A 12,530-nucleotide genomic window follows, 5' to 3' on the forward strand; every position below is an offset into this window, starting at 1 on the left:
ACTCAGAAGTGGGGAGAATCTGTCTGAGCATGTGCAGTATGTGAACAGGTGCAGGTGTGTGTTTGTTTGTCTTCGTTAATTAAAGTGCCAACAGAATCTTTCCTTTTTTTTTCTTGGTGAAGGTCTGTTAGTGTGTCTGTCTGCCATAGTCTCAAATCTCACTGTAAATAAACCTCGTGCCCTGTCAGACCTTCCACAGAAGGGCTGCAGTTTCACTTTTTTCCCCCTCCATCTGATAATATTGGTCGGGAGCAGAATAAACATAGACGTTAAGAGAATCTTCCCAGGGATCCATGCAGTGACATGTAAGGCATTAAAAACACGCTCTGTTTTTATGAGCCTCCCGTGGGCATTTAAATTGTCTGTGACCCTACAACGTGCTACAATTCATTACGCCAGTGATCCTATCGCTTTGCCTTCAAAACCTCCATTGTTGTTGGTCTCCGATTACTTTTAGCAAAATAGTTCAGTGCTTGGTTTGCAATCAGTGAAATATAAGCTTCTTGTCACGTGTTACGTTTTCGCAGGTAATTTCTGTCAGAAGCCGATCGTGCAACACTGGAGTGACCACGGGATGTTTTTTTCACGATAAATACACATTATTTATTTACAAATAAAGTGGTTATAATAGAAATAAATACAAAATAGAAATCTGAGCATTATACTTCATGTGGTATTGCACCCATTTCAAAATGTACATCGGAAATACATTTTCAAAACCAGTAAAGGAATATTCCTTTGATTAAAATATTTATTTTTCCCAACCTTATGTAGACATAAATATATTCATATATAGTTTCTTCTTCTTCCGCAATAGCTCTGTTTTCTGTTTCTTTCATATAAATAAATGTCTTCATTGGGAAACTGGGTGTCCATGATAACCTCTGATCTCTTTCTGCCTCTTGTGCCCGCTCGCTCTTTTCTATCCGTGCCACCTGTTTCTCACCGGCAGCCGCATCCCTCCACCACCATGTCTTGGTAGTTTTTCAGGATTACTTTCTCAAATTCGTCCAGGTAGAGCAAAGAAATGGGGCTGAGGTCAGTGGGCACACAACAGGCTCTGGGGATGTTCGAGTTGACTGAGTTGACAAGTGTCTGCACAATGGCGTGGTTAGTAGAATTGAGGTGGTCTGCTAGGGGGAAAGGACATTCCCCATGGCAATAAAAGGCATGGTAGCCAGGGGGTGCCACTATCCACTCATTCCAGCCCACATCACTGAAGTCCACGTACAAGGCATGCCTCTTGCAGCTTGCCTTGTGCTGGTGCTTCCTACGTTGTTTGCGGGGTGCTGCTTGCCTTTTTTCCCGTTTGTGGAGCACTGAGCCCCCGCGGCTGTCGTGGCCATATGTCACAAGCAGCGGCCGAGCCTGAGGCCACGAGTCCTGGTCCTGGTGTAGCGACCGGCTCACCCTGACATGTTTCCTGCGTCTGTGGGCATCCTTGCTGTCCATCTCCCCCTCCTCTGGGTGAATCACCTCCACCAAGAAGCCGTGATTGTGGCCATTCCCAGAGGTCCAATGAGATATAGCGGGACTGACGTCAAAGCTTTCCCAGCGACTCAAAGAGTCCTGCACCATTCGAGTGTCCAGCAGACGTAGTAGAGGTTCCTTGCCCTGAGTGGCAGGAACTCCAAATATCTCATAAATGTTGATACGATGGAGGCCACTAGCAGGAGTACTGTCACTAATGCTGCTTTCGGTAGGGCTTGCAGATCCCATGACCTGATCCCTGTAAATGCGTAGCTCTGCAGAGGTGATGAGTTCCTCATTTGGAATAGAAGTGAGATTAAAGTAGAACTGCTGTGTCGTTTTGCCTTTTAGGCTGGCCAGGGCCTCCATAGACTCTGTAAAGGACAGAAGAGACACAACCATAGGGTAAGGATCAAGCCAAGAACGTATTAATTTCATACATGCCTAAGAAATAACATCGAGTGGATCTAGTATATGGATCCAGCCAAGCTACCACGTGGTTATGTGAGTGATTGCATGCGGTTGCATGTATGACTCAGTGTAATAGCAGGGAAATGCTCATGGGGATGTAATACAGCGATTAGTGTCATGCTCATAAATTCACCTGGTTAAATGTCAGAAGATGAAAGCAGTGCGCTTCCATCTATCGATAAGATCAAACACGCTAGTCAGCCAGACTTCAAATGGCTCATTTGCACTGTGAGAATTGGTTGCTGCGAAATATTTTCATAAGTACACATGAAAAAAAGTTGCACCATATACTGACTTCATCAAAAATGAGAATGGCCAGAAGAAAACTAGAAAGGCCAACTGTTGCGTCAACATTTATTTATAGTGTAGATGTTGCCAGCACTGGAGTATTTCTTTTATGCGTCAAGGTATTAAATTTAATAACTAATTCTGAAATTACAAGGACTTAAGTTACAATTAATGTGACGATAATAAAAGACAAATGGAAAGTAGAGTATATATAAACTGTATACAGTTAAGGTCTTTGTATACCCCTCTATAGTGTACAGTAAATGACAGAAGTCTTAGTAAAAGCTACAATTTTCTTTGAGGCAGCCCTCCCACTTTGAACTCTTACTTTATGAAGATCACAGATGATGTATAGACACACTTTTTAATCTGTTTGGTGCAGCGCCGTAAACACAAACTTTGAACTCTTTGCTTTTTCAAAGGAGGTATTTAGGAAATTCCACCATCTCATCCTAAATCTCCCTCCAGAGGCACAAAGACCTCAATTAGGCCCATCACTCCTTATTTGATGTGGGAAAGCCCCCTGTCTCTTGTTCCCCCTCCTCTGTCCCCAATCCCTCTCTTTCTTTCGTTCCTCAGCTCCCAAATCCCCCTTTCCCTCTGTTCTCTTAGCCCCAAATCCTCTTTTCTTTCTCTCTCCTCCTCTTTCACGTCTTCCTCAATTTCTTTCTGCAACAATATTCTCACTCTCTCTCGTTTTCTGTTCTTTGAGGTTTGGCTATGTGAACAAGTCAGGGCCTGCCACAAACGTGTGAACCACAGATATGAGTGTATCAACATTCCTAATTTCTTTTTGTGCTGCATGCCAAAACATAAGATAAAGGCTAATGCTGGGTCATTCATCAGAGACGTGTCTCTGGCAGCTACTTCCTGTGTAGTAGTGGAAATGTTCTATTTGGCATGGGAAATGGTTATTTTTGAAAACTGATAGCAGTGAAACTAATTATCCTAGTGAAATGAATATCAGGCAGCAGATGTGATGAATGATTAGAGCAGTTTGCTTTGATGTGCTGCGTTTACATCTGTAGATACATGCTTATTATATGCAGCAGCCATCAATTGCGTGTCTCTTGACGTGGGAAGATGAACAACCCAGCAGCTCTGTTAGCACGGGATGAAAGGGCTGGGGGGACCTATGTAAACACAGCCTGAGCGCATTCGTAATGGCCAGTGGTGTCAAGGTGTGTTGGCCGGTTGCAGAGGTTTCCAGTAGCTGGCTGGGGGCAGTCACTCAGCCCAGCTGCCCAGGCCACGGTTGTTTGTAGTGTGTCGGTGTAGCCACTTGGTGTCATTGCACTAGGCCTCTGGAGAGCACCCAAGCAACCACTCAACCACCCCTCTGACTCACCCCTGATGGAAACTTCCCCAGTTAAACACTTAGAACTCTGTATGAGGACTCTGTGTAGAGCCCCTATGGACACAGTAACTTGTATGCTTTGACAAATGGAACATAGACCTTAAGATGGTGAATGGTGATAAAGCATCACTATATGTTTGACAGTAAACACTGTAGTGTTTCATTTTTATCATGCGTGAGTCATTTTAATATCACAGCCAGGTGCAAAAGACAATATAGCCTCGGATCAATAGAATATAAGTAAACCATCATTTTTATTTTCTCAGCTGCTGTTTTTTAAGTTATAAAAGTCCACTTTATTTGTAACTCTGTGCGAACATCTGTGTAGTTGTTGAACTTAGTGCACCTCATCCAGGATTTAGTGCCAGTCTTATATATATATGAGCAGCATATGTTATCTTTGAAGTGCAGCGAACTTGAACTGAAACACTAAATTCAACAAGCAGTACCGTATCCACCGTACAAACTAAGTGAGCAATTATAGTGTTATTGGAACATGCGTAATGGCGCACTGCACGGGCACAACGGGGATTTGGAAAGGCGGGTACCCCCCCCCTCCCCCTTTCCCCCTTTTTTTTAAACCAAGAACTAATTTCAGTCTTGTTAAAAATGACTCAGAATTCAGTCTGACACGATGACTTTGTCATAATGCGTGTTAGTATAATGTCATGTCGTGTGTTATTGAAGTAACAGGGTGATGACTATCACCTGCGCAAAGGCACACCGCCCTTTATCCTGCTCCTGTGGTGCGTGTCTGGAAAAACTGTTTTCGGAGCCCACGCAAACACCATCAATTATTAAGAAACAAATTACTCCAGGGATACCACCTCCCTTGATGTTTTAAAACCTCTGACAGCAGCCCCAGGGGGATGTTCAGTTAAATGTTGCATCACAACATATGTGAGAGGTAATTAATTGCGTACGAGATGCTTGTTTGTAAGTCGCATTACTGAGTTTTAGGCAATCCCGAGCATATTTAAGAGTAAGTCGTAACTTAGACGCGTGTCACCTGTAAATGACTAAACCTCTATAAAACAGCGAAGACTCTGAAGTTCAGTTGAGTCATGTTTAAATATAGGTTTGGGTTGTCTGAGAGAGCCGAGAAGCTTCCCGGCTGACAGGTAAAGGTATGTCACTAATACATACCTTCATGGTGAAAGCTTCTAATCGTGTTGGCCTTGCTGGCGGCTCTCTCTGCGTGTTTCCCCATGCTCTTGGGTCGTTTGGTGCTATGGTCTCCGTTTGCTGAATGCATACGGTAAAGGTCCACCATATACTGCGGCACCACGGCTTGCTTACTTGGGGTCGGCCTGCGCCCCAGTCCAAACACATTGAGAAGCCGAAGCTCAAAGTCGTTGAGGAAGCTCTCTGACTGCTCTGGGGTCTGCTTCCCGGATTCGCTGTATTTCCTCCGGCCGACCTCGGGGATTAGTCCCGTAGCACCTTCCAGCAACACCTGAGCGAGCAGCAGTACCATGAGAGAGCGGACCACGGCGACCATGATCAGTCAGTCCCTGTGGAGAAAGTTGATTTCTGTCAATACACTGGCGCTGAGGTATTGACATGAGGTAGACGCGGCAGGGACCTCACTGCAGCATTCCCTAAACTGTGTGTGATCCCCCTACACAGTCGGAACGATTGAAGGAAATCAGGTTAAAAGGGAAGACAACGCTTCACTTTGAAGTGGGTAAAAAGAGAGAGAGAGCGAGAGAAAGACCCCCTCCGGCAATATAGCGCGTCAAAGCTGAAAGAGAAGTTTGGTCTTAACATGAAGTGATACATGAAAATATCAAGGTGAAGAAGCTCTGAAAGAGAAGAACAAAAAAAAAACGAGGGACTGACTCAGAAAAAACAAATCAAAGGGTTTGCGGAGAGAGATCAGACAAAAAGTCTCCAATTAGAGGAGATAAGAAATCACGTTAGGGGAGGTGATATGAAAAAAGAAATGCAAGTCTGTGTAGCCCGACAGATCACAAGAAGCATCAAAGAATACAGTGAAGGGAAACGGGTTAGTATGCACAGCAGCAACAGATGCAACCAGACGGTGTTACAAGCGTCTGTTTGCAGGGGCTTTGACGGTCGTGTGTAATCATAAGGGATAGAGTTACTTCAAGAGGCTCGCAGGTGTTAGATCTGACGTGCGTACCAGATGTAGCCCGGGACAGGACATCAAAAAACATGAAAAACCTAAGCATCATCTGAGCAGCACGACTTCCAAAGAAACGACCTTTTTTCCCTCTTCTTCTTTTCATAGTTTTCTCCGTGTGTAGGAGAACGCTTTAACTTTTACGCACACACCCTATAATCACATATAAACCAAGAACTAGCAGGGAGGGGGGTCACTTAGAAAGTAAGCTTTTCCTCGTGTAGCAAGTTATTGTACAAACATTTCATTTTTTTTGTTTTACGCCAATTAAATACTTTAAGCGTTTATTAAAAAGAAAAAAAACGTGAGTTTTTATTTTACCTGACGAGAAAGCGCTGTGTCCGGTCGTCGTTCCACCTTTAGGCTCCGATAAATTCCACATTAATTCGTGTTTAATCCACGTTGCTTCTCCTTGGGGGACCAAAGACAGCCCATAGCCTTCGCCGATCGCCTCTCACACATATTATCACCAGCTGCGAATCGGGTTAGGTCTTGGTCAGTCCCGAAAGGAAAAAAATTTATGTGAATTCTACGAGGAAACGGCTTCGCGTAGGCATAACCGATCTAAGTATAAAGAAGCTTCTCTGAACATCTTTACCAGCGAACAGCTGCCTTCTGCTAAAGCTGAACTTTTCTGCGAGAGAGAGAGAGAGAGAGAGAGCGAGAGAGAGAGAGGATAAGCGGACCTTTAAGTGTCGCTCTTTTGGACCTTGTTGCTGCGAGTTGGAGAGCGCGTCGCCTCTCTTCTGTGCGCCGCGCTGGAGTGTTTGAATTGATTGTTGCCTTCTCTTCCCCCAGCGCTCTTTTTGTCGTAGTGATGTCACTAAGGGGATGCCAATCATTTGTCCACAATAAAGCACCTCCTGCGGACCTCTACCCCCGAGGCTCCAAACGTTTTCATGACTGAAAGGCTTGGACATGTAAAATCTCCTCCTCACCCCACCCCCCCCTACCTACCCTCATTATACATCATTGAAATGAAAACGAAACAAGAGACAGAAGAAATAATAAAGTCAAGAGCAGTTAAAATCATGCTGTTGTTTTTCCAGATTGTTCTTTTTAAATGCTTTTTAGTAGCATCAAAATGGCTTTTGACAGTCCCTAGATGGTTTAATACTCATGTGAATTTGACCACCCCTGAGCAATAACATGTCAGCTCCTGCTGTTACATAAACACATTTTTGACCAGTGGTGTTAATGGCTGGATCAAAAATGTTTAGTTTTTGGATTAAGTCTAACAGATAATGGGTTTATAACTTGTTGCTTTAGTGGTTTCAGAGGATTAGATGCTGCAAAGTGACTGTCACATTCTCATGCCGAACTTCACTTTGTGTGAATGTTTGTGCATGTGGGACTTATTCACGCTTCCCCGCTGGCTGCATTAGGCTTTTTCATTCTTTCCAGTTCGCAGCGCTTTATCAATATATCTGTGGCAGCTTTGGCTGCAAGAATTGCTGTCTTATACTTCAGTACTGCGGAGGAGCCAAGTGATAAAATCTTGTAAGAAAAATTTCCCAAGAAGGCAGTAATGTTTTCACTAAGTTTATAATTTAGAGTTCACACAAAATTGCATCTTAAAAAGGATGACCGGTTAAGCGAAACATGTACGCGCACCGGTTGATTTTACTTTTCTAGGAAAAGTACTTGGTTCTTTTGTGTGGCCGTTGAAAGCATGCATGGGGAAGGGAAATTTTGCTGCTTTGTTTTTAGCCTGAGGGGTTGTAGTCAGTAGCATTGGTGTTTATGTGATCTCCATAAAAATAGCCCCCACTGAGTTCCTCTGCTCTTATCATTAGGTGATAATGGTGGCTGTGTTTGGGCCAAAGCACACTGATTTCTTCGCAAGATAGCGAGAGATTAAATCCCACAGCGATCACAAGATATTTGTCTTCTTTTAAGACAGTAATATTTTATCAGGGATAATCCTGGATCATCCACTTAGCAATTAAAACACGGCAAGGCCAATGAGTGTGTGCTGCTGTCTGAGTCACAGCGTTCCCTTTCCATTTCTTTGCTGCGTCCAGGACTTCAGAGTTTAACTTTTTTGAGGTGCTGAATCTAATTAGCTTCTTTGAAATATACTTAGCTTATTTGGATCTTATTATTGTTTTAATAATGTATTTATTCATCAGCATCAGCAAATGGTGACAGATTGTGATGCAGTCTTTTTCATGGACTTTAGTTCTACTACAGGTCATTTATTCATAAAGATTTTCTCCATTGTTATGTTAATCTGCTGGCAATTGGGTCTGTGTTGTTGCCAAAATACCACTTGGTAAACCTAGTGGTAAACCCAAATCCAGGTAAAAGCTGCATTCAGGCTGCTGTAGATTGCAGGATAAGTCCTCCCACAGCAAGCTGTGAGCATCTTTAATTACTCGAGTGACAGGATTAGAAACAGAGGGCCTTACCTGATTATTTATCAGTCTTTTTCTTTTTGTAGGCATTTTTGTGGTTTCGTCAACATTTGTGTGTGTTTTGAGGGCATGGACATGCATAAATTGTGTGTGTGTGTGTGTCTTTCCTTTGGCTCAGCTTATGTCAGGCCAATTCTGAGGAATGTGCCAAGCCAAGGCTGTTGAGGGACTTGATCAGTGATGCCCGGGGTGGTTTGAGAAGATCTTGTGGCTCTGACACTGTATATGTCATTGCTTATCATATCGCTGCTGATCTAATTACATGCTGATTGAAAGGACAACATCACAGAATGAAACCTTCACGGCCAGAGAGGGCGGGTAGAGATATGCTATCTCAAACTCAAATGAACGACCTACTGAGAGAGTCTCTGAGAGCCTTAAACTTTGACTTAGCCAGACACTATTAACTCAACAACCACCACTAATGGCATGCTTATTTCTTCTAGCAAGTATCTGTTTATTTGTGTTTGTAGTAAATATTCTTTCAAAGTTATGGAATCAAATTCAAGGTCACATGTGCACAAATGGCTCTCTGCTGTCTTAAAGACCTACATGCACTGCTGTGCTGGTTCCACTGCTTATAGGAAAAGGAAAAACAAGCATGTGAGCTGTACAGAGTTTCCCACATGTATGTTTAGCTTCAGCCCCATGCTTTCATAATATATATGTTTTATTTCTTTAAAATACGTAAAATCTTGGAAAAGTCCCTCTCCAGACATTTATTAAAATCCAAAGAACATTTAAATGTTTAGAAGCTGTTTTTTGAAATGAACATAAACCCTTATGTAAAAAAAGGGCTTTCCCTAATTTAACATGCATATCAATATTGGTCCATGCCTGCTCCCTCGTCCTCTTTCCACTGGATCTGTGAGCTTCACTCATAAGTTCTCTTGCAAAATGAAGGAAAACATAGGTCCAGTTGTTAAGTAGTAGAGGAAAATCCACTGCTTAAACTGTAAATCAGGAGGCCCAGAATAAAGAGAAGGTGCTGGTCAGCAGGTCAACAGTCAGAAAAAGTCAGAAATCAAGTGACAGTTATTAGTTAGTAGCAGTCGTTTAGCTGTAAAACTAAACTAAATGAAACAGTCTCTCCTATATAGACATTATGCATGTTGGACTCAAATCATATTCTGTTATTAAAGATAAGGTTGTCACTTCTATTAGTCCCCAGCCTGTAAGTTGGAGGGATTGGTTCCTAATGTGGGTGTTAGCACATCTGTGTCCATGAGGGTTGGTTTGGGTCTAAGTGATCTCCATTTTTGTGACTGTGGACTCATCTTTGGAAACTTTGTATTATGTAAACTGTAATTGCAAGGTGGACTTCAATGGGCTTCACAGAAGTACAACAGCAATGACTACATGTCCACAGTGTCTCCAGCTGCCCATGTCCACAGCAGAGTAAAGTCGTTGCTTTAGGTTTGTTATGCATGAAACCTGGCTTTCTAAATCCATGCTTTAAAACCTGTCATTGCAACACTGCACTCTTTATCTCACTCTCTGGTGTGCCCTGGTGTGCCTTCTAGCATATAAAAACATCACATTGGCATGTTAACAAGGTTGAAAAAAGGTTTTCAGAAAGTAACATTTCTAGAGACTGCAGGTACAAAGCAAATAAACACAATTTCAAGCTGACACAACCTAAATTTCCCTGATTTTTTTTTAAAAGTCTGCAATGACCCACATGCAGGTCAAAAACAGTGCTGTCGAGCATCTGTCCATCCTCATAACAACAATTTAGCTATAGACTGTTGTTATCAGATTAAACTGGTGGTCTTGGAAATCCTTTTGTCCCAGTCGTAGGGACTAATATGACCAGTCTCTGATCCGACCCCTGAGGCCTTAAGTCTGTGCTTAGAATCAACACAACTGAAAATTCCCAGACTCACAAACACAGTCGCACAATCACCGCATTGTCCCTGGTTTGTGACATCTTTTCTCTCTTTGAGTTAAGAGTTGTTTTTCCCCAAATTCTATATAAAAAACGACTGCCTTTGTTTGACAAACGGACGGTAATATAAGGCTAAAATTCAGGTTAGACTGGAAGAAATAGCAAGTTTAGGTTTGTGTTATAAAACCCCGAGACCCCCACATGTACAAATGATACATTATGTAATCATTTAAAAGTCATATTTCTTATTGTTATGCTCCATTTATCATTCAGCTTTGGGGGAAAATCTTCTTTTCTAACCAGAAACATAATATACAGTAAAACACCACCATGTACTTTTGCTTCATCTAATAGATGTATCTTTTTTATGGAAACTCCCTTATGGCAGAACAATGTGTAATACATGGCACTTTTAAAGAAAGTATAATGAATGTATTGAAGGGGAAATGTTTGAGGTTATTTGAGAGAGATGAGGATAGTGGTGTTTTAACACATAGATCCTGTCAAAAAAAACCAGAAGAAGACATGGCTTATTGTCCTCACTACGGTGCTGTACATGCTCATTTGTTGTCCCGTGGATGTGTCTGTCTGCACATGTTATGGTGGATGTGGACGGCGCAGCCTTCTCTTGTCATCACGCACATTCCACAAGTAAGGGGGAAGACAGAGCCCCGAGATGACACTGCAGATCTAACTATTAGCCTTTCACCTGCTGTTAACAGTAGCTTGGCTAGACACAGGGCCTACATTCCTCTGCCTTGATGTAGCCAGATGTAGTTTTAACAGACTGTATGTGTGTCCCCAGGGAGATAATCTTCAGAGATGTTTGAAACCAGGAAACAATTTGTTGTTATGACTCATCCCTAATTAAACTGCAAGGCAGTGGCGTCTTTTGAATTTAGAAACCAGTAATATCTTCATCAGTCCACGTGTTTGACAGCAGAAGCACGACTGCTGCACTACGCTAAGCACGTGCACATGGTGCATGAAAGAGATTGTGGCAAAATGGGACACATTTCAAATAGGTTTGTCCCAAAATGGAAACCCACCAAGGTCAGAGACGGCCAGCTAGAAAGCCAGAGTCAATATTTATGGATACTGAACATGTGGCACGCTTCTCTACCCACTAATTTGAGCAACAAGTCCACCTCCAGATTATACGACCTCTCAGAGATCACAAGAAAGGGTCCAAACCTTGCTCGCATGGTTCAAATATTGAGAAGTACGCTGAGGTTGGTCGCACACAAGAAGCTGTGCGTAATTTAGCAAATTGGCAGAGTGTTTATTTGTTTGTGATTTAATTTCCTGTGTAAATAGGGTGCAAGAAAGTTTTGATCAGCGAATCGTGGTTGCTCCTTCATCCACAGAAGTTGTTGCTATTTTAGATATTATAATTATTGTATTGTGAAATCACTTTGGGCTGGCTTTTGTCAAAAAACAACAATAAAAAAGACTTTTACACTCAAATCCTCCAACATAAGTCTAAAAAAATAATGTATTATGTTATTAGATGCATCTTTTGAATTTCATGCAGTGTCTTTTTTTGTGCCTGGTTTGCTAACCTGAACAAATCACTGCTGTAAAATCAGTATCAGCAGTGTAAAACATTTAGCTCTGTACTGACCTCACACAGTGACAATTTACATTAAGAATCACATAAACATTTTTAATACATTTAGCTAGTTAACTAGTTGGTATAGCTGCACTGCAGCTACTTTGATTTTAAAGAGAGAGGCAGAAAGACATAAATACAGGGATCTGCCCTTTGAATGCAGCTCCACACATAAAGACACCACGCGTCACTCAATTATATGTCTGCATGATTAGAAGCTTGGGCTACGTAAACAGCCAGCGTCAAGATTTACATTTTACCGCTTAAGCACAAGCAGCTGTTTACAGGCCAAAGGAGGAAGGAACACTTAGCAAGCATCCATACATGATGAGGAATAAGGAACATGCATCTTCAGCAGATGATGCTTTCAAGATGTTTTCAATTCAAGGTTGTTTATGTAGATCTAATGGAATATTTGGTTCGAATATTAAATTGCTTTTTAATCTCTCAGCTCTGCTGCTTCTGGGTTTTAAACTTGTAAGTCTTTGCAAGCATCCATTTGAGTAAAACTGCTTTTAAACCCCCATCTAAAGTGATGCTTGTTTCTGTGGAACTACATGGGCAAACACACATAGTGGAGTACCATGACCTTTAGAATAAAACACATACTGACAATATATATCTAATCAGGTTCTGTAGGTGATGAAATACCAAGACTCATGCATAGATTCATATATACAGTATCAAACAGTCTTAAGTCACTTATTCTTTTGTATTTTGCTTCCCAGGAGACTTTCTTGTCATTTTTAAAGGTGAGAATAGTTCTCAAACTTCTTCTTTGGAGATTTTCTCATTTTCTTTCCAGTCCTTGTGCCTGACCACTTCCAGAGAAACACATGACCTGTGAATCATTCAACAAAAGCTGCTAAGTCGGGGGGGGG

At 42.0% G+C, this 12,530-nt stretch overlaps 1 protein-coding gene across 2 annotated transcripts; it reads right to left on the reverse strand.

The window, feature by feature from the left end:
* Positions 1-811: 811 nt before the first annotated feature.
* Positions 812-6,610, reverse strand: bmp2b (bone morphogenetic protein 2b). 2 transcript variants are annotated; one of them, XM_005724932.1, is made up of 3 exons: positions 6,419-6,610; positions 4,733-5,100; positions 812-1,844 (listed from the first exon to the last, which is right to left on the reverse strand). In XM_005724932.1, exons 2-3 carry the CDS (start codon positions 5,085-5,087, stop codon positions 943-945), a joined length of 1,257 nt encoding a protein of 418 aa, XP_005724989.1. In that variant the 5' UTR covers positions 5,088-5,100; positions 6,419-6,610; the 3' UTR covers positions 812-942. The 2 variants fall into 2 exon arrangements, with proteins under 2 accessions (XP_005724989.1, XP_005724988.1); XM_005724931.1 differs by having other exon boundaries at positions 6,054-6,610.
* Between the last annotated feature and the right edge of the window lie 5,920 nt (positions 6,611-12,530).

The sequence above is a fragment of the Pundamilia nyererei genome, unplaced genomic scaffold, assembly GCF_000239375.1.
Source record: "Pundamilia nyererei isolate P.nyererei 1_Seehausen unplaced genomic scaffold, PunNye1.0 scaffold00013, whole genome shotgun sequence".
NCBI lineage: Eukaryota > Metazoa > Chordata > Actinopteri > Cichliformes > Cichlidae > Pundamilia > Pundamilia nyererei.